Consider the following 22415-nt stretch of genomic DNA (forward strand, 5'->3'; position numbering starts at 1 on the left):
TTAATTACTTCCTTACTCCAAATACAACCACACCTAGAGTGACATCTTTGATTCTAAAAGTTCATGTTCTTACCCGTTATGCAAGACTTACAATGGTATGAGCTATTTAAGGCAGACATTTAAAAGAGGCCCAAGTGTTCAGGGAGTCTTTGGCTCCTGGTACTTCTTGTTGGCCACTCAAGTTTCATCTACCCCGGCATTTTTCCTACCTAGTCAGGGCAACTTGCGTGCTCTGGGCTCCCATCCCAAGTCCAGGCTGAAGTGTCCTCAACTCCTCCAGCTGCCAGGGAGCACTTATCTGGTTTCCCAGTGACTCCCAGTCTGGACGTTACTTTCCCCAGTGCTGTCTCCCATGGTTTCCTGCCTAACATATTATTTCTCTTTCTCCAGTTTCTTCTCTGCCTTCTGTCTGAAGGCTTATATTCTATTTTTGTTTCAGAATGAATTTCTCTTATGCATTAGAAATATGGTTTCATTATCCATTAACTCTAAACAAGAACCTAAAGGTACATTAAAAAAACCCATAGCATAGAACTGCTGAATGACTAAGCCACAGAGAACAGGCAAATACCTCCATTGCTTCGAAGACTGCACACGCTAAAACTACACAAATGCCAGAACAGAACATTGGATTATCATTATCAAAATTAGGGGAAGGCTGGGTGGGGTGGCTCATGCCTGTAATTCCAGCACTTTGGGGGGCCAAGGTAGGAGGATTACTAGAGCCCAGGAGTTTGAAACCAGCCCGGGTAACATGACAAAACCTCATCTCTACAAAAAATACAAAAACTAGCTGGATGTGGTGGCATGCACCTGAAGTCCCAGCTACTAGGGAGGCTGAGGTGCAAGGATCACTTCAGCCTGAGAGATTAAGGCTGCAGTGAGCCGTGATCGTGTTACTGTACTCCAATCTAGGTGACAGGGCAAGACTGTATCAAAAACAGAAACAAAAATAACCAGGGAAAGTACACTGTGAACAAGTGTTTATTCAGCAAATTTTTCAAATGATTTTGTTTGTTTGTTTGTTTTGAGAAGTAGTGTCGCCCTGTAGCCCAGGCTGAAGTGCAATGGCATGATCTCAGCTCACTGCAACCTCCACCTGCCGGGTTCAAGCAATTCTCCTGCCTCAGCCTCCCGACTAGCTGGGACTACAGGCACACGCCACCATGCACGGCTAATTTTTTCTATTTTTAGTAGAGACAGGGTTTCACCATGCTGGCCAGACTGGTCTCAAACTCCTGACCTCATGATCTGCCCACCTCGGCTTCCCAAAGTCTTGGGATTACAGGTGTGAGCCACCACGCCCAGCTCAAATAATTTTTTTAAAGTGTATTTTCCGGTTTTGTTTTGTACAGCACTGAGTCTGTCACTGTGAATTCCATTCTACCAAAAACATTGACACTTCCACACATATTTATGAATCAAAATTGAAAGATAATTGCATTAACAGGTACTTTTATTTTTTTCTTTTATTTTGGTTTTTTTGTTTGTTTTTTGAGATGGAGTCTCACTCTATCACCCAGGCTGGAGTGCACTGGTGCAATCTCCACTCGCTGCAAGCTCCGCTGCCTCCTGGGTTAACGCCATCCTCCTGCCTCAGCCTCCCTAGAAGCTGGGACTACAGGCACCTGCCACCACACCCGGCCAATTTTTTTGTATTTTCAGTAGAGACGGGGTCTCATCGTGTTCGCCAGGATGGTCTCGATCTCCTGACCTCGTGATCTGCCCGCCTTGGCCTCCCAAAGTGCTGGGATTACAGGCGTGAGCCACCGCGCCTGGCCTTGTTTTGTTTTTTTAAGACAGAGTTGCTCTGCCACCCAGGCTGCAGTGCAGTGTCGCGATCTTGGCTCACTGCAACCTTTACCTCCTCAGTTCAAGCTATTCTCATGCCTCAGCCTCCTGAGTAGCTGGGATTACAGGCATGTACCACCATGCCTGGTTAATTTTTGTATTTTTAGGATAGATGGGGTTTCACCATGTTGGCCGGACTGGTCTTGAATTCCTGACCTTAAGTGATCTGCCTGCCTCAGCCTCCCAAAGTACTGGGATTATAGGCATGAGCCACCGTGCCTGGCCAACTTTTACAAAGAAAATTCTTTGAATCTGAAGTGTCTTGTAAGGTAGAGGCTACTGCAACCATTCCAACTAGTGTGTCAACAGTCTTCTCTAAGGTGGGCTAGAAAAATGGTTTCATATTCAAATTATAACTCTGAAGAACAATTGATGGTCATAAAGAGATTCCACAATCAGACAGAACTGAGAGAAACAATTAGTTCTGGTAGAGTTCTGTGGTAATCAAAGTTACGTTTGTCCTGGGTAGCTGAAATATAACTAACTTCAAAGACTCCAGTGGGCTAGAAAAATAGTTTCATATTCAAATTATAACTCTGTAAAACAATTGATGGTAATAAAGAGATTCCACAATCAGACAGAACTAAGAGAAACAATTAGGTCTGGTAAAGCTCTGCGGCAATCAAAGTTAGAAGTTTATCCTGGGCAGCTGAAATATAACTAACTTCAAAGACCAGGCCTGGCGGTGGCTTGTGCCAATCACTACAACACTTTGAGGGGCCAAGGCCAGAGGATCGCTTGAGCCCAGGAGTTCAAGGCTGCAGTGAGCTATGATCACACCCCTGCACTCCAGCCTGGGCAACACAGCTCTTGTTTTTTAACAAGACATTGTTACTTAAAAAAAAAAAAAAAAAAAAAAAAAAAAAAAAAAAAAAAAAAGGCCGGGCGCGGGGGCTCAAGCCTGTAATCCCAGTACTTTGGGAGGCCGAGGCAGGTGGATCACGAGGTCAGGAGATCGAGACCATCCTGGCTAACATGGTGAAACCCCGTCTCTACTAAAAAACACAAAAAACTAGCCGGGCGAGGTGGCGGCGCCTGTAGTCCCAGCTACTCGGGAGGCTGAGGCAGGAGAATGGTGTAAACCTGGGAGGCTGAGCTTGCAGTGAGCCGAGATCCAGCCACTGCACTCCAGCCTGGGCGACAGAGCCAAACTCCATCTCAAAAAAAAAAAAAAGACTGCCCCTATCAAACAATTCTACCATGAACACTGACTTTGTTCTGTGGACTACTTCAGGACTGAGAACATCATTAAATGGTTCCAACTAGTTTCTGGGTAACTTTATTTTTGATTTTTTGTTATGGGGGTCTCGCCATGTTGCCCAGGCTGGGCTCAAATGATCCTCTCACCTCGGCCTCTCAAAGTGCTGGGTTTACACGTGTGAGCCACTGCGACAGCCAAGGGTAACCTTTTTTATTTATGTTTTTTTGAGATGGAGTCTTGCACTGTCACCCCTGCTGGAATGCAACAGCGCGATCTCGGTTAACCGCAACCTCCGCCTCCAGGGTTCAAGCCATTCTCCTGCCTCAGCCTCCGCAGTAGCTGGAATTACAGGCTCCCGCTACCGCGTACGGCTAATTTTTTGTGTTTTTAGTAGAGATGGGATTTCACTATGTTGGCCAGACTGGGCTCAAAGTCCTGACCTCGTGATCCGCCTGCTTCGGCCTCCCAAAGTGCTGGGATTACAGGCGTGAGACACCGCGCCCGGCCAAGGGTAACTTTTTAAGAGCTGCCCAACAGTTCATTACCTCCTTCTCAAGGAGCATGAGTGTCAAACCACCTCCAGCAAAGTACACGTAGTCTTTTACAGATTTGGAAAGAAGGACTTAGGAAGAAAGGGAAGTCATTCGGAATTTCTTCCTCTGACGCCCAGCCGTCCCCCGTTAAGTCTAAAGGTGCTAGACCTCAAGACTCTTCTAGAAAGAGATTTTTCCTCTCCAAGGTGAATACATCTGTTCCGAAGGTCAGAAGCTATTTTACCGAAGTTTTCCGTTCCACCGAAAAAATTAAGGGTCAATTAATGCTTCTTGCCCCAAACCTGAATATGAGCTTGCCTCGGATCATATTCGACCCTAAAGACTCCACCATCTTGGACGCCCCTATATCTAGGACAAAAAGGGACCAGCTTCTCAGGGGCTCCTTGCGGGGAGCTTACCGCGCCCTCACTGTCCGCCGGCCCGAGTGCTACCGTGGATCACCCGCGGCCCGGACGCCAGCAAGTGGAACATCTCGGTCGCACTCTCATTGGTTCCAGGGGGCCGGAAGTGCGTGCGTCCGGCGGAAGTGCTCCTCCGGCGCGGTCCTCCAGGCCAGGGCCCTCAGGTAGGCGGGGCCCCTGGCCCTAAACTCTGGGACTGGCGGGCGGACAGGTGGCACAGGGGGGATCCCGGGGGCCTAAGGAGGTTGTCCCAGTTTTCGTCAGGGAGAGCCGGAAAGATTTCTGGGGACCGTGGGTTTACGGCTACCTCTGGTGGTAACCGGGGCCTGGTGGAGCCCGGCCGCCGCGGGACCTACGTGTCGGACTTCAAGTTCCCGCGTGGGGTGGGATCTGCTGCGGTGGCCGGAGCTGAGTCTTCACCCAGTCCGGTTGGTTCTGGGCCAAACGCTCCTCACTTTCAGCCAGGAAGAGGCGTGCTCTCCGGTCCTTACCTTTTCCATGCCTGTGGGTTTGACGCCTTCCCTCAAGGCGTATCCGGATGCGGGTTTTTCCTCAAAGATCCTCTCGGCATCGCTAGGAAAAACCTCAGAAAGGCTGCGGTAGACCCAGTCGAGGGAGAAACTGCCCCCGCCCGTGATGTCTCAGGCTGCTCAAGTGGAAGTTATCTGGACTGCCTTAGGGCAAGTTTATATATAGCAAATACAATTACTTGTTAATGGTTTCCTTTTTTCCAGCCATCTCCACCCCCAGGTGGTTTGAACTTTGAGCCTTTTGTAGTCCTGATGAATAATTTCATTTTCCTCAAGTTTATGACACTCGGAACGTCAAGAACTGGAGGTTTGTGCAATTTGAGACCGGTCAGCACTGTGCAGAGATCAGAGTACTAAGAGACAGGTGAGCATGAAAGAGTGCCCTCCACTCCGGATTGTAGTGTCTGAGAGCGGTTTCTGTAGTTTCGTAAAAGTGCACCACTTTTAGTGACTACTAGGTGGCGCCAACGAGTTAATCTTTCGGGGATAAATCTCAAAGTAGCCCCAGATAAGGCTTTTAAAATGCACCCATTTTTACTGAAATGTATTCGGAATAGCTTTAGCTCCTTAGACTATGTTGAGCCTTTATATACGTGACCAAACTATCGACGCTCTATTCTGTATCAGGTACTGAGAAATCTAAGAGAGGAATCAGACTCATATTCTGTTCTCCGGAGTTTAGTCAGTACAAAAATTAGCTGAGCGTGGTGGCAGGCACCTATAATTCCAGCTACTCCGGAGGCCAAGGCAGGAGAATCGCTTGAACCCGGGAGGCAGAGGTTGCAGTGAGCCAAGATCACGCCACTGCACTCTAGCCTGGGTGACAGAGCGAGACTCAAAAAAAATGCCTCAAAAAAAATTTTAAAAAAAAAAAAGATTTTTTTTTTTTTTGAGACGCAGTCTTGCTCTGTCGCCCAGTGGAGTGCGGTGGCACCATTTCTGCTCACTACAAGCTCCGCCTCCCAGGTTCACACCATTCTCCTGCCTCAGCCTCCCGAGTAGCTGGGACTACAGGCGCCCGCCACCACAGCCAGCTAATTTTTTGTATTTTTAGTAGAGACAGGGTTTCACTGTGTTAGCTAGAATGGTCTCAATCCCCGACCTTGTGATCCGCCTGCCTCAGCCTCCCAAAGTGCTAGGATTACAGGCGTGAGCCACTGCACTCGGCCCCAAAAAAAGATTTGAAAGCTAAAGAAGAAGCAATCAATTCTCATTATTCATCCACCAGTTATTTATTCAGCACTTTTTGTCTGCCCAAGATTGTGCTGGATGCTGGTGTATAAAGAAAAGGTAAAGGCCGGACGCAGTGGCTGTTACCCGTAATCCCAGCACTTTGGGAGGCTGAGGCGGGCGGATCTCCTGAGGTTAGGAGTTTGAGACCAGCCTGGCCAACATGGTGAAACCTTATCTCTACTAAAAGTACAAAAATTAGCTGAGCGTGGTGGTGGGCACCTACATTCTCAGCTACTTGGGAGACCGAGGCAGGAGAATCGCTTGAACCCAGGAGGCAGAGGCTGCAGTGAGCCAAGATCACACCACTGTAATCCAGCCTAGGTGACAGAGTGAGATGCCATCTCAAAACAAAAAAAAAAAAGAAAAAAGAAAAGGTAAAATCCCTACTCAAATAATTCACAACCTAGTGACTGGGAGGAAATCAAGGAAGGCCTTGTAGAGAAGGTGACACTTGAACTAGACTGAAGAATGAATGAACTGGGCTTCATAGGTAGAAAAAATGCAAGCTCAAAAGAGTGCATGACATTTTTGAAACAGCAAGTCATCCAGTGTGGTTAGACTATAGGAAACTAACTCTGAAAAGACATTGTCAGTTACATCTTGGGTCTGCCTCAACTTTTAGTGGAAAATTCCACAGACTTAAGAGAAAAATTAAAATGAATAATTTCCAGGAAAAATGCACTAAACCATTATACATGAAATGTAGCTATAATAAATTACACTTCTGGGTATAATGTTTGTTTATATTTGCATATCATTGATGATCATAGATGACTTATGCCAATTTTAATGGATTAGGCAGTAATTTTTTTGTCGTTATATTTTATTTTGAATATACTATAAGAACCCTCTCCACTGAAGTACACATGTCAAATCATCTGGTAATGATTTCATTATGTGTAGGAAAACAAAACATGCTTTAATGCCAGGCGCGGTGGCTCCCGCCTGTGATCCCAGCACTTTGGGAGGCCGAGGCTGGCTGATCATGAGGTCAGGAGATAGAGACCATCCTGGCTAACATGGTGAAACCCCGTCTCTACTAAAAATACAAAAAATTAGCCAGGCGTGGTGGCAGGTGCCTGTAGTCCCAGCTACTCGGGAGGCTGAGGCAGGAGAATGGTGTGAACCCAGGAGGTGGAGCTTGCAGTGAGCCCAGATAGCGCCACTGGACTCCAGCCTGGGCAACACAGAGCGAGACTCCGTCCCAAAAAAAAAAAAAAACATATGCTTTAATAAGTTGCCTGGAAAGTTCTGTGGGGTTTTTTTTTGTTTTTTGTTTTCTGTTTTTTTGAGACGGAGTCTTGCTCTGTCACCTAGGCTAGAGTGCAGTGTCACAGTCTCAGCTCACTGCAACCTCTGTTTCCCAGGCTCAGATGATTCTCCCACCTCAGCCTGCCGAGTAGCTGGGACTACAAGCACACACCAGCATGCCTAGCTAATTTTTTAATTTATTGTAGAGATGGGGTTTCACTGCATTGGCCAGGCTGATCAGTAACTCCTGGCCTCAAGTGATCTGCCCGCCTCAGCCTCCCAAAGTGCTGGAATTACAGGTGTGAGACACCATGGCTGGCCCCAGTCAATAGGATATTTAATGAAACTTGACAAACTGATTCTTAAATTCATCTAGAAGAGAAAGTGTACAAGAATAGCCAAGAATTTTGGGGAGGAGAAAACAATAAAGGCAAGTCATTATCAGTTATCAAGATACACCAGTGATAAAGCCATAATTTTGCCTTAGATCTGGACACAGTGGCTCATGTCTGTAATCCCAGCACTTTGAGAGGTTGCCTTAGATCTGGACACAGTGTTGCCAGAAGTGTTGCCTTAGATCTGGACACAGTGGCTCATGTCTGTAATCCCAGCACTTTGAGAGGTCAAGGCAGGCAGATTATGTGAGGCCAGGAGTTTGAGACCAGCCAGGCCAACATGGTGAAACCCTGTCTCTACTAAAACTACCAAAAAAAAAGAAAGGCAGGTGTGGGTGGTGTGGTGGCACACCTGTAATGCTAGCTACTGAGGAGGCTAAGGCAGGAGAATCACTTGAGCCCAGGATGCAGAGGTTACAGTGAGCTGAGATTGCACCACTGCACTCCAGCCTAGGCAAGAGAGTGATACTCTATCCAAAAAAAAAAAAAAAAAAAGCCAGGTGGAGTGCCTCATGCCTGTAATCCCAGCACTTTGGGAGGCTGAGACGACTGGATCACTTGAGGTCGGGAGTTCGAGACCGACCTGGCCAATATGGCAAAACCACATTTCTACTAAAAATACAAAAAATTAGCCGGACGCGGTGGCACACACCTGTAGTCCCAGCTACTCGAGAGGCTGAGGCAGGAGAATTGCTTAAATCCAGGAGGTGGAGGTTGCAGTGAGCCTAAATTGTGTCACCACACTCCAGCCTGGGCAACAGAGTGAGACTCAGTCTAAAAAAATGAAGTGATTTCTTAGGAACAGAAAATTATCAATGATTATCCAATTGCCCTAACACCCTTTACTTGTCAGTCTTTTATTTATTAATCAATATGCCACCTTTATTGTAGACCAAATTGCCCTGGATCAATAAATAAAAGGCTGATTAGTAAAGGGTGTTTTGAAAGGAAAGTTAGACTCCTACTTCAAAGCGTAACAAAAAATTGCAGGTGGCTTTTTTCTGCAGCTAGAAAAAAATTTGTAAAAGTCTTGAACATAAAGATGTAGAAATCGGCCGGGCGCGGTGGCTCAAGCCTGTAATCCCAGCACTTTGGGAGGCCGAGACGGGCGGATCACGAGGTCAGGAGATCGAGACCATCCTGGCTAACATGGTGAAACCCCGTGTCTACTAAAAAATACAAAAAACTAGCCGGGCGCGGTGGCGGGCGCCTGTAGTCCCAGCTACTCGGGAGGCTGAGGCAGGAGAATGGCGTGAACCCGGGAGGCGGAGCTTGCAGTGAGCTGAGATCGGGCCACTGCACTCCAGCCTGGGCGACAGAGCGAGACTCCGTCTCAAAAAAAAAAAAAAAAAAAAGGCCGGGCGCGGTGGCTCAAGCCTGTAATCCCAGCACTTTGGGAGGCCGAGACGGGCGGATCACGAGGTCAGGAGATCAAGACCATCCTGGCTAACACGGTGAAACCCCGTCTCTACTAAAAATACAAAAAACTAGCCGGGCGAGGTGGCGGGCGCCTGTAGTCCCAGCTACTCGGGAGGCTGAGGCAGGAGAATGGCGTAAACCCGGGAGGCGGAGCTTGCAGTGAGCTGAGATCCGGCCACTGCAGTCCAGCCCGGGATACAGAGCAAGACTCCGTCTCAAAAAAAAAAAAAAAAAAAAGATGTAGAAATCATGAGATGGTTAGGGCCTGCCTTCATGGGACACAAAACAAAGAAGGTTTAAAGGAGAAGATAGATTTGTCTATTAAAAAATAATAATTTGCCATGACAAAAAAAATAAATAAAATTTAGTCAGGAGACGAAATAATATTTGCAATTACAAAGGTTTCATTGCTTGATCTTAGGAGGTCAAAGCTGCAGTGAGCCGTGATCATGCCACTGCACTCCAGCCTGGGTGACAGAGCAAGACCCTGTCTCAAAAAAGCCACGGGCTTCGTATCCATGTTATAAATCAGTAAGAGAAAGATAACCCAGCAGAAAGATGGTCACATTTCCAAAGAAGAAATTCATATTAAAAGATGTTCATCAGCTGGGCTTGGGGACCTACACCTCTAATCCCAGCATTCGGGAGGCTGAGGTGGGCGCATCCCTTGAGTCCAGTTCAAGACCAGCTTGGGCAACATAGGGAGACCCCATCTCCACAAAAAAAATAAATTAGCCAGGTGTGGTGGTGTGTACCTGTGGTTCCAGCTACTCAGGAGGCAAAGGTGGGAAGATGGCTTGAGCTCGAGAGGTCGAGGCTATAGTGAGCTGTGATTGTGCCACTGTGCTCCAGCCTGGGCGACAGAGTGAGAGCCTATCTTAAAAAAACTAAAAATAAAAAAAGGATGTTCATGCTCACAAGTAATTAGGTAAATATACATAAGACCAATAAGATAATATCAGGAGTGTTTTGGGCTATGGTGATTCATTTTATAAAGCAAAGCCACATTTGATCTACTTCTTTATATATCTGTATTTCCATTTATCAAATTTGTTTAGAGTAAGATAGACCAGTAATGAAGACTTCGAATTAATGTGTCAAATCACATAAAGAAGATTTTCAGGCATTTTTGTGGGGTGTTATTACTATATGAGTTTAAACTTTTATATCTAAAGTAGGATTTTCTTTGTATAACTCTCTTTCATACACCTGTAGCTAAAAAAGAGTATAACCTTTCTTTTTTTTTTTCTTTTTCTTTTTTTTTGAGTCAGGGTCTCGCTCTGTCAATCAGGCCAGAGTACAGTGGTAAGATCATGGCTTACTGCAACCTCAAATTCCTGGGCTCAAGCAATCCTCCCACCTAAGACCTAAGCCTCCTGAGGAGCTGGGACTAAAGGCATCCGCCACCATGCCTAGCTAAGATTTTCTATTCTTTGTAGAGATGAAGTCTCACTATATTGGCCAGGCTGGTCACGAACTCCTGAGCTCAAGCAGTCCTCCTACTCCTACCTCAGGCTCCCAAAGTGCTGAGGTTACAGACATGCATGAGCCACTATACCCAGCTGCCTTTTTTTTTTTTTTTTTCCTGAGATGTAGTCTCATTCTGTCGCCCAGGCTGGAGTGTAGTGGCATGATCTCTGCTCACTGCAATCTCTGCCTCCCAGGTTCAAACGATTCTCCTGCCTCAGCCTCCCGAGCAGCTGGGACTACAGGCATATGCCACCATGCCCAGCTAATTTTTTTTTTTCTTTAGGGATGGGGTTTCACCATGTTAGTCAGGCTGGTCTTGAAGTCCTGATCTCAGGTGATCCACCTGCCTTGGCCTCCAAAAGTGCTAGGATTACAGGCGTGAGCCACCGCATCCAGCCTTTTTTGTTTTTTTAGTAGAGATGGGTTTTCACCGTGTTAGCCAGGATGGTCTCGATCTCCTGACCTCATGATCCACCCACCTCGGCCTCCCAAAGTGCTGGGATTACAGGCCTGAGCCACCAGCACCCAGCTGCAGCTGCCTATTTTTAATTGCACTGGCGACTGGGTGTGGTGGCATATACTTATAGGAGGGTCACTTCAGGCCAGGAGTTTGAGACTAGCCTAGACAAAATAGCCAGACTCTGTCTCTACAAAAAATAAAACTTAAAAAGCTTGCACTGGTATGTTAATTTCATATGGTATGTGGGTTTGTTGTTTCACATAGAGATTAAAATGGCTTCCAGAGGAAAGACAGAGACAAGCAAATTAAAGCAGAATTTAGAAGAACAGTTGGATAGACTCATGCAGCAATTACAAGATCTAGAGGAATGCAGGTAAGAGTTTAATTGTATGTTGTTACGCTGGAAACTGGCTTTTTTCCTGCAGCTAGCTCCATGGATGCCGGCCCATGTGTGATTCTGCATTTCCCCTCTAGTGTTCTTCACAGTGTCTGTTAGAGAAGTAAACTCATTGCAGGCTTTGGAGTCATAAAGGCTGGGAAATGACAGTCATTCAGTTAACTACTCAGTGCACGTGAACTTGAGCAAAATACTTAACCTCCTTGAAGTAGAAATAACACCTACTTTGTCTTTAATATTTAAATCAGTCCTGCCTGCTGTCAGGCCAAATTCATGTACTACATGAATTTCTGGCATGTAGTTTCAGCCTTACCTGCACAAAGGACCACAACAGTTCATTGCGGCCTTTTTTTTTTTGAGACAGAGTCTTGCTGTGTTGCCCAGGCTGGAGTGCAGTGGCAAGATCTCAGATCACTGCAACTTCCACCTCCTGGTTCAAGCGATTATCCTGCCTCAGCCTCCCGAGTAGCTGGCATTAAAGGAATGCGCCGCCACCCCCCACCAGCTAATTTTTGTATTTTTAGTAGAGGTGGGGTTTCACCATGTTGGCCAGGCTGGCCTCGAACTCCTGACCTCAGGTGATCCACCCACCTCAGCCTTCCAAAGTGCTAGGATTACACGTGTGAGCTAGCACCTGGCCTTATATGTGGCTTCTTAAGTATGCTTCATTTTGGTAAAAGAAAAATGTTTATCAAAGTCACCGTATTGCAGGAAAATGCCCATACTACTGCTATGTGAACACGTTCACCATTAGCATTTTGATATTTCCCTTCAGCCTTTCTCTAATGTACAAGTACTAAGATTGCATTTTTCACTTGGAACTCTGTATTTTTCCATATCATGATATTCACCTACTTCAGAGAGGAACTGGATACAGATGAATATGAAGAAACCAAAAAGGAAACTCTGGAGCAACTAAGTGAATTTAATGATTCACTGAAGAAAATTATGTCTGGAAATATGACCTTGGTAGATGAACTAAGTGGAATGCAGCTGGTAAGTATAACGTATAGGTGACAGAGGACGGACTTTGTTTTCTGGTTTTTGTTTTTGTTGGAAATGCATTCTTTCTCTGTCGCCCAGGCTGGAGTACAGTGGGGCAGTCTCAGCTCACTGCAGCGTCCACCTCCCAGGTTCAAGCGATTCTCCTCACTCAGCCTCCAGAGTAGCTGGGATTATAGGCACCCGCCTCCACACCCAGCTAATTTTTGTATTTTTAGTAGAAACGGGGTTTCACCATGTTGGCCAGGCTGATTTTTGAACTCCTGACCTCAAGTGATCCTCCTACCTCGGCCTCCCAAAGTGCTAGGATTACAGGCATGAGCCACCATGCCCTACTGGTTCTTTTTTTTTTTTGAGAGAGGGTCTCTCTGTGTCACCCAGGCTGGAGTGCAGTGACACCATCATGGCTCACTACAGCCTTATCCTTCAGGGCTCAAGTAATCCTCCTGCCTCAGCCTCCCAAAGATTATGGGCATGAACTACCATACCCAGCTTTTTTATAAATATATTTCAGGTTGGGTGTGGTGGTGCCTGCTTATAATCCCAGGTACTCCAGAGGCTGAGGCATGATGCAAAAGGACTGCTTTGAGCCCAGGAGTTCAGGACCAGCCTGGGCAACATAGTGAGACCCCTATCTCTAAATAAAAAATAATAGTAATAATTAAAGTAAATATATTTCTGATAGAAAATATACCATGTTTTATGTTTTGCATGTTCTAGGTATAACTTCTTTTTTTTTTTTTTTTTAGAGACAGGGTCACCCAGGCTGGAGTGCAGGAGTGCTATTCACCCCTCAGACTCCCAGGTAGCTGGGACCACAGGCATGCACAACCACACCTGGCTATTTTTTTTTTTTTCTTTTTTTTTTTTTTTTTGAGATGGAGTCTCACTCTTGTTCCCCAGGCTGGAGTGCAATGGTGCAATCTCGGCTCACCACAACCTCCACCTCCCTGGTTCAAGTGATTCTCCTTCCTCAGCCTCCTGAGTAGCTGGGATTATAGGCATGTGCCACCACGCCTAGCTGATTTTGTATTTTTAGTGGAGATGGAGTTTCTCCATGTTGGTCAGGCTGGTCTTGAACTCCCAACCTCAGGTGATCCGTCTGTCCTGGGCTCCCAAAGTGCTGGGATTACGAGTGTGTGCCACTGCACCCAGCCTTTAATTTTTTTTTAGAGATGGGGTCTTGCTGCATTTCCAAGGCTGGTCTCAAACTCATGGGCTCAAGCAATCCTCCTGCCTTGGCCTCCCAAGGTGTGTAACTTGTAGATGAGTGTCTGCTTATGCATAAACAGCATATCCTTCCAGATCTTCATTTAGTTATGTAATTGCTTCTATGACAGGAACCAGTAAACCTTGATAAAGATTAAAGATCCATCAATTAGTTATTGCAATATCTGATTTGTTGGACTGTTTTGGTTAGTTTTTGCCTTCTTCTGTTTCTAGGCTATTCAGGCAGCTATCAGCCAGGCCTTTAAAACCCCAGAGGTCATCAGATTGTTTGCAAAGAAACAACCAGGTCAGCTTCGGACAAGGTTAGCAGAGGTAAAATTTCTTTAAATTGATTTGGTTGCTGTGTGTTTTTCATTTCCTAAGCCAATTCATTATGATACCCTATGGCTTAAAAATTGGCCAGGTGATTTTAGAGCCACAACTAACAATTTTCTGACAAAATTAGTACTTTGAGCAATTACAGTTGATAATGAGTGTAGAGCTTTAAACAATATATGGCAGTTTAAATTGCCACTGACCACTTCTACCTTGACTCCACCTTTAATGTTTTACCATTTACTTCTGGAGCTCTAACTTAAAATCACGTTGAGAATTAATTAGCAGCATTGCTTTTATGCATGTGTGGCCTATCTCATCTAAGAATTTCAAGTATATTTGTAAATCTGATACTTCCAGAAGTCTCTTTATAGGCTTGGATGTAATTAAGAGTTACCAAGTGGCCGGGCACGGTGGCTCACGCCTATAATCCCAGCACTTTGGGAGGCCGAGACGGGCGGATCACGAGGTCAGGAGATCGAGACCATCCTGGCTAACATGGTGAAACCCCGTCTCTACTAAAAATACAAAAAATTAGCCGGGCGTGGTGGCGGGTGCCTGTAGTCCCAGCTACTCGGGAGGCTGAGGCAGGAGAATGGCATGAACCCGGGAGGAGGCGGAGCTTGCAGTGAGCTGAGATTGCGCCACTGCACTCCAGCCTGGGCGACAGAGAGATTCCATCTCAAAAAAAAAAAAAAGTTACCAGGTTTTTTGTAACTATGGGCAATTCAGTAGCATAGTGATTCAGAGCATGGATTTTGGTCAGACTGGCTGGATTTGAATCCCTGCTTCACTATTGAGGTATGTGACAAGTTTTTTATGGTTTTTTTTGTTGTTGTTGTTTTTTCTTGAGATGGGGTCTTGTTCTATTGCCCAGGCTGGAGTGCAGTGGCGCAATCTCGGTTCAGTACAACCGCTGCCTCTAGGTTCAAGTGAGTCTCCTGCCTCAACCTCCCAAGTAGCTGGGATTACAGGCGTGTGCCACCATGCCCAGCTAATTTTTGTATTTTTAGTAGAAATGGGGTTTCACATGTTGTCCAGGCTGGTCTTGAACTCCTGACCTCAAGTGATCTGCCCGCCTCAGCCTCTCAAAGTGTTGGAATTATAGATGTGAGCCACTGTGCCTAGTCTTTTGTGTGTGTGTGTGTGTGTGTGTGTGTGTGTGTGTTTAAGGCCTTTTTTTTTTTTTCTTTTTTTTTAAGGCAGGGTCTTACTTTGTCACCCAGGCTCAGTTTAGTAGTGCAGTCTTGGCTTACTGCAGCCTCTGTCTCCTGGGCTCAAGTGTCTCCCATCACAGCCCCTCATGTAGCTGGGACCATAGGCACACACCACCACCCCCACTAATTTTTGTATTTTTCTTTTTTTTTTTTTTTTTTTGAGACGGAGTCTCGCTCTGCCGCCCAGGCTGGAGTGCAATGGCACGATCTCAGCTCACTGCAAACTCCGCCTCCCGGGTTTACGCCATTTTCCTGCCTCAGCCTCCCGAGTAGCTGGGACTACAGGCGCCCGCCACCTCGCCCAGCTAGTTTTTTGCATTTTTTAGTAGAGACGGGGTTTCACTGTGTTAGCCAGCATGGTCTCGATCTCCTGACCTCGTGATCCGCCCGTCTCGGCCTCCCAAAGTGCTGGGATTACAGGCTTGAGCCACCACACCCGGCCGAATTTTTTTTTTTTTTAAGAAGTACGTCTGAAAAGCTTTCTCGCGCGCGCGCGCTCTCTCTCTCTCTCTATATATATACACACACATATATTTTATTTATTTATTTTTTCTTGAGGTGGAGTCTTGCTCTGTCACCCAGGCTAGAGTGCAGTGGTGGGATCTCAGCTAACTGCAAGCTCCGCCTCCTAAGTTCACACCATTCTCCTGCTGCCTTAGCCTCCCCAGTACCTGGGACTACAGGTGCCCGCCACCATGCCCAGCTAATTTTTTTTGTATTTTTAGTAGAGACGGGGTTTCACTGTGTTAGCCAGGATGGTCTCAGTCTCCTGACCTCGTGATCCGCCTGCCTCAGCCTCCCAAAGTGCTGGGATTATAGGCGTAAGCCACGGCGCCCAGCCTGAAAAGCTATATATTGTATACGGAATGTTTTTCACTTAAGTAACATATGCCTTGCATTCATATGTTTTAGATGGATAGAGATCTGATGGTAGGAAAGCTGGAAAGAGACCTGTACACTCAACAGAAAGTGGAGATACTAACAGCTCTCAGGAAACTTGGAGAGAAGGTACCAGTATTTAATATATTAGGTATAAAGAAAAAGTATGAAGTATTTGGTACAGAACATCTTGATCTGTGGTCTAGTTTGTGGTCCTAAGACATTCTTTTTTTTTTTTTCCTACTCTCTGAGACAAGAGTTTCGCTCTTGTTGCCCAGGCTGGAGTGCAGTGGCGCAATCTCAGCTCACTGCAACCTCCACCTCCCGGGTTCAAGCAATTCTCCTGCCTCAGCCTCCTGAGTAGCTTGTATTACAGGTGCCTGCCATCAAACCCGGCTAATTTTTGTATTTTTAGTAGAGACAGCGTTTCACCATGTTGGCCAGGCTGGTCTTGAACTCCTGACCTCAGGTGATCCACCTGCCTCGGCCTCCCAAAATGCTGGGATTACATCGGCCTCCCAAAGTTCTGGGACTGCAGGTGTGAGCCACTGCACCCAGCCCCCACTCAACTTTTTTTTTTTTTTGAGACGGAGTTTTGCTCTTGTTGCCCAGGCTGGAGTGCAGTGGCTCAATCTCTGCTCACTGCAACCTCTGCCTCGCAGGTTCAAGTGATTCTACTGCCTCAGCCTCCTGAGTAGCTGGGATTACAGGCACGCGCCACCATGCCTGGCTAATTTTTTGTATTTTTAATAGAAACGGGTTTTCATCATGTTAGCCAGGCTAATCTCGAACTCCTGACCTCAGGTGGTCCACCCACCTCTGCCTCCCAAAGTGCAGGGATTACAGGCATGAGCCCCTGTGCCCAGCCTCCTAAGACATTCTTACCTGGTTTCTAGAACCACCTGTAACGTTTACCCACTCAACTGGATTTTGTTTCATTTTGTTTAGCTGACTGCAGATGATGAGGCCTTCTTGTCAGCAAATGCAGGTGCTATACTCAGCCAGTTTGAGAAAGTCTCTACAGACCTTGGTGAGTGCCCTCATATTTCTGAAAGCTGGTCATATACTACTGTCACATATATACAGTTGGAGAGTGCGGTTGAAATAACATAATAACCTTTTCTTGAGTTTAAGAGTGAAACCAGAATTGTTTTCTTTATAAATCCATTGTATTGGTTTTATTCCCCAGTATTAAAAAATAAATTAATGCAGCCTAATGTTTTTAAAATACTTGTCAGGTAGATGTAACTATAACAGTAAACTAAAATTATATGCTTGAGGCCAGGAGTTCTAGACCAGCCTGGGCAACATGGTAGGTCCCTTTGTCTTCAAAATTAAAAAAAGGCCAGGTGTGGTGGCTCACGCCTATAATCCCAGCACTTTGGGAGGCCGAGGTGGGTGGATCACGAGGTCAGGAGTTCAAGATCAGTCTGACCAACATGGTGAAACCCCATCTCTACTAAAAATACAAAAATTAGCGGGGCATGGTGGTGCACGCCTGTAATCTCAGCTACTTGGGAGGCTGAGGCAGGAGAATTGCTTGAACCCGAGAGGTGGAGGTTACAGTGAGCTGAGATCGTGCCACTGCACTCCAGCCTGGGCAGCAGAGCAAGACACCATTTCCAAAAAATAAATAAATAAATAAAAAGAAAAAAAAATAGCTGGGTTCCTAGAGTTCTAGCTACTTGAGAAGCTGAGGCAGTAGGATCACTTGAGCCCAAACGTTTGAGGCTGCAGTGAGCCAAGATCATGCCATTGCACTCTAGCCTGGGTGACAGAGCAAGACCTGTCTCCCCCTGAAAAATGTTTTTCCTTTTTTTTTTTCACAAAAATTTTTTAAAATAAAATTGTATAGCTAGGCATAGTGGCTCAAGCCTGTAATCCCAGCACTTTGGGAGGCCGAGGTGGGCGGATCACCTGAGGTCAGGAGTTCGAGACCAGCCTGGCCAGCAGGGTGAAAATACAAAAATGGGCTGGGCATGGTGGCGTGCACCTGTAATCCTAGCTACTCGGGAGGCTGTAGCAAGGATAACTGCTTGAACCTAGGAGGTGGAGGTTGCAGTGAGCCAAGATCATACCACTGCACTCCAGCCTGGGTGACAAGAGTGAAACTCCATCTCAAAAAATAAAAAATAAACTAAATTTTACATATTTCACAGCTAGAATATGGATTTATAACTAATAAGTCCCCTTTTGTAGCTGGATTGTTTGTGCAGAGGGAAGGAACATGTAGGGGTTAATACACTGATAATGGAGTCTAATTATATTTTGTTTTAATATCTATATGATAGATTTTTTTTCCCCCACTTTACCAGGAATTGTATCTGCAGTTGAAATAATCTTTTTGTTTATTATGTGTCTTTTTTCTTAGGCTCTGGAGACAAAATCCTTGCTCTGGCAAGTTTTGAGGTTGAAAAAACAAAAAAATGACATGGTGCAGAAGCTTATAACATTGATCACATTCTTACTGTAAATGGTGTCTTTCTTCTGGGGGTTTTCAGTTATTGCAAAGAAATGAAGAGATTTTGGAAATGCATCAATAATCTAAGAAAAAGCGACATAAAAATATACTTATGGCTTGTGTTTATGCTCTTTATCATTGTGCGTTGTGTGGGGTTACTTGCTTGAGTGATCCTGAACTTCTTGCAACAGAGGAACTCACTGGACTCTGTTATGATTTGTCTGTTTAAGAGAGAAAACAGAAAGTGGACTTGGTTTTTATTAAGACTGTTCGTTTTTAAGTGTTGATAGTGAATGAAAAGATGTGAAGTAATGATATTTTTCTGCTTATAACTTACCCCCACTCATTGGAGTGAACAGTGAAGCAAGCTCAATAGACTTCATAAGTGTTCAGAGAATTTTAGAGTTCTGAGTGATCTTAGGAAATCATTTGTTTTTACAAACAAGGAAACTGAGGTCCAGAAAGAGCACGCAACTTGCTTAAAGTTGCATCAGAGAGCTAAGGGTAAGACTCAGGTGTCCTGACTCCCAGTTTAGTATCTGTTGAATTTTATTTCTATACCATTTTAAAAATAATAATTAACACTATTTGTGCAGGTCAGTGTTTTTGAAAATTCAGTGTCCCAATAAAAAGTTGACTGCACACTAAGGGACCATCCCCAGCCTGTAAGCTATCTGTATGAATGGGGACCGTTGTATCTCAGAATTTTGAGGTTGGAACAATGGGATCCCTGTTGAGCGTCTCCTAAAGTGACTCAGCCGCCTGCGTTGTTTCACCAGGGAAGCAATAGGAAATGGCAGCTAGAGGCCCTCCCTGTGTGTGACCTCTTGTCACACTCAGAGGCGGGTAACTGTCAGCTGTTATCTACTCTTCAGGTTTTGGAGAAACACAAAATAAGTTATGAGGAAAAGCAAATTTCTCTCCTGAGTATTTACATGTCTCTGCATATGCTCAAATATGTAGATGTGTCCATATGCATGTATATTAGTTTATTTCTTAGGCTCTGGCCATTTTATATTCTTTCATGTGCTTCTCAGAATTCTTTTTCTTTGCACTTTATACAAATTAAAAGCATTTTTAAAGCTTCTTCTGTACTGTAAAATACTAGGTGCTTTGCCAACCAGACAGATTAGAGGATCTCTGCTATAATGATGCCTTATTTGGAACTTAAAAGAGGTGAAATTCATATATCATAAAATTCACCATTTTAAAGTATACCATTCACTGGCAGAACATTTACAGTGGTGTGCAACCATCACTGCTCTCTAGTTTCAGAACATTCTTATCACCCCCAAAGGAGGCCCTATACCTATTAGGCAGTTACTCCCCATTCCCTTCTCTGACTGCTAACAATAGCCACTAATCTGCCCCCTGTCTCTATGGATTTACCTATTCTGGATATTTTATATAAATGGAAGCATATGATACATGACCTTTTTATGTATCTGGCTTCTTTCACTTAGCATAATATTTTCTTCTCTCTTTTTTTTTTTTTGGTTTGTTTTTTTGAGACAGAGTTTCACTCTTATTGTCCAGGCTGGAGTGCAATGGTGCAATCTCAACCTCTGCCTCCCAGGTTCAAGAGATTCTCCTTCCTCAGCCTCCCAAGTAGTTGGGATTACTGGTGTGTACCACCATGCCTGGCTAATTTTTGTACTTTTAGTAGAGACAGGGTTTCACCATGTTGGCCAGGCTGGTCTTGAACTGACCTCAGGTGTTCCACCCGCCTCAGCCTCCCAAAGTGCTGGGATTACAGGTGTGAGTGACCACGCCCAGACATCATATTTTCAAGGTTAATCAACATTATAGCATGTATCAGTACTTTATTCCTTTTTATGGCTAAATTATATTCCGTTGTATGGATATCATATTTTGTTTATCCAGTATCTGTTGATGATTTGGGTTGTTTCCTTCTTTTGGCTATTGTGAATAATGCTCCAATGAACATTTGTGTACAAGTATTTGTTTGAATACCTGTTTTCAATTCTTTTGGGTGTATACGTAGGAATGGAATTGCTGCGTCTATTGTTGTGTTGTTGTTTTTTGAGATGGAGTTTCACTCTGTTGCCCAGGCTGGAGTGCAATGGTGTGATCTCAGCTCACCACAACTTCTGCCTCCCAGGTTCAAGCGATTCTCCTGCCTCAGCCTCCCAAGTAGCTGGGATTACAGGCATGCGCCACCACGCCCAGCTAATTTTGTATTAGTAGAAATGGGGTTTCTCCATGTTGGTCAGGCTGGTCTTAAACTCCTGACCTTAGGTGATCCACCTGCCTCAGCCTCCCAAAGTGCTGGGATGATTACAGGCGTGAGCCACTGTGCCTGGCCTGAGCCACCATACCCAGCCTACGTTTGTTTTTTAAGCCATAGAAGATTCTCACCACCAGCCGGGGACGGTGGCTCACGCCTGTAATCCCAGCACTTTGAGAGGCCGAAGTGGGCGGATCACAAGCTCAAGACCAGCCTGGCCAACATAGTGAAACCTCCATCTCTACAAAAATACAAAAATTAGCCAGGCGTAGTGGCGGGTTCCTGTAGTCTCAGCTACTTGGGAGGCTGAGGCAGGAGAATCACTTGAACCTGGGAGGCAGAGGTTTCGGTGAGCTGAGATCGCGCCACTGCACTTCAGTCTGGGCGACAGACCAAGATGCGGTCTCAAAAAAAAAAAAAAGGAAGACGATTCTTCCCCTCCCCTGCAATAGTAGATCAGGAAAATTAGGAATATCATGTATTTGAAAGGGACCTAAGGCCTGGCACAGTGGCTCACGCGTGTAATCCCAGAATTCTGGGAGGCAGAGGTGGGCAGATCGCCTGAACTCAGGATTTGAGACCAGCCTGGCCAACATGGTGAAACCCTGTCTCTAAAAAAAATATAAAAATTAGCCAGACATGATGGCATGCGCCTGTGATGTTCCAGCTACTCAGGAGGCTGAGGTGGGAGGATCACCTGAACCTGGGAGGCAGAGGTTGCAGTGAACTGAGATCACGCCACTGTACTCCAACCTGGGTGACAAAGTGAAACCCCTGTCTAAAAAAAAGATAAAGAGACATCTGAATCTGGAATCCTTAATCTTGGTTTTCCTTAAACTTTCTGTAAGTCCGGTGTCAGTGAAATATTTTGTCAATTATCACATTGTGTTCATTTTGTAAGTAACAGCACTCAATTTAAAATTATCTTACTTTAGGCCAGGCGCAGTGGCTCAAGCCTGTAATCCCAGCACTTTGGGAGGCTGAGACGGGCGGACCACGAGGTCAGGAGATAGAGACCATCCTGGCTAACACGGTGAAACCCCGTTTCTACTAAAAAATACAAAAAGCCGGGCGAGGTGGCTGGCACCTGTAGTCCCAGCTACTTGGGAGGCTGAGGCAGGAGAATGGCGTGAACCCGGGAGGCGGATCTTGCAGGGAGCTGAGATCTGGCCACTGCACTCCAGCCTGGGCGACAGAGCGAGACTCCGTCTCAAAAAAAATAAAATAAAATTATCTTACTTTAAAAGTGGCCTAGTTGGCAGTGCCCAACAGGACACTGATAGTCGTAGCTGTGTGACCTTTTGTGGGTTAATCTTTTTGAGCCTCCTTTTCTCTTCTATTCAATGGGGATAATAGGGCCTATGTCATAGGATTATTGTGCGTTCCCCTCTGTTAATGCATATAAAGTTTACTGGGAAAGCTAACTCACTATGTAACAACCATTCTAAGCACGACAGGATATATTTTGTTTCACAAACTTGGTATTCATTCAGAATAAGTATTTGAAAAGTGAGTAAATTCTATGCAATTATAGTTATTAAATGACTTAACAAACTGTGTTTCTCTTCCACTTCTTGCTACATTTAATCTTCTAGGTGTTCAGATCTTTGGAGATTATAGGGAGCAATAATGCTAAGGCAGCTAACTTTTCAACATTCTTGTGTCAGGCTAATATTTTGGTGAAAATAATTATTGTATTTCTCAAAGAACTAGAGCTGAAGCAGAAATAAGTTCTGATGCGCAAGTGTCCAATTGGACCATTGAATGAAATCTAGTGTTTTAAACAACTCTGATGTTTCAGTGTTTTGTTTTGTTTTCTTTTGATCCTGTGAGCAGTAAGACATATTTTATGTGGGTGGTAAAGGAAGAAATCGAGTAACAGAATGAGGAATTGTTCCCAG

General features: G+C 45.2%; 2 protein-coding genes across 7 annotated transcripts in view; one reads left to right on the forward strand and one right to left on the reverse strand.

Annotated features, from left to right (window-relative positions):
• NMNAT1 (nicotinamide nucleotide adenylyltransferase 1) overlaps positions 1-4114 on the reverse strand; it is a 44486-nt gene extending 40372 nt beyond the window's left edge. For 2 of the 5 annotated variants that reach the window (XM_037985065.2, XM_037985060.2), the window contains exon 1: positions 3598-3995. Coding sequence is in view for 1 of the 5 variants with exons in the window: in XM_037985060.2 (XP_037840988.2) it covers positions 3598-3615 (18 nt within the window). In the remaining 4 variants the exon portion in view is untranslated. The other 3 variants (XM_037985064.2, XM_037985061.2, XM_037985062.2) reach the window with 3 other exon arrangements.
• A 77-nt stretch (positions 4115-4191) lies between these two features.
• On the forward strand, positions 4192-22069 carry LZIC (leucine zipper and CTNNBIP1 domain containing). Of its 2 annotated transcripts, XM_037985066.2 has the most exons (7): positions 4192-4901; positions 11030-11138; positions 12023-12158; positions 13608-13706; positions 15839-15934; positions 16754-16835; positions 18177-22069. In XM_037985066.2, exons 2-7 carry the CDS (start codon positions 11038-11040, stop codon positions 18233-18235), a joined length of 573 nt encoding a protein of 190 aa, XP_037840994.1. In that variant the 5' UTR covers positions 4192-4901; positions 11030-11037; the 3' UTR covers positions 18236-22069. The 2 variants fall into 2 exon arrangements, with proteins under 2 accessions (XP_037840994.1, XP_037840995.1); XM_037985067.2 differs by lacking the exon at positions 16754-16835 and having other exon boundaries at positions 4197-4901.
• The last annotated feature ends 346 nt before the right edge of the window (positions 22070-22415 follow it).

Source organism: Chlorocebus sabaeus, chromosome 20 (assembly GCF_047675955.1).
Source record: "Chlorocebus sabaeus isolate Y175 chromosome 20, mChlSab1.0.hap1, whole genome shotgun sequence".
Classification (NCBI taxonomy): Eukaryota; Metazoa; Chordata; class Mammalia; order Primates; family Cercopithecidae; genus Chlorocebus; species Chlorocebus sabaeus.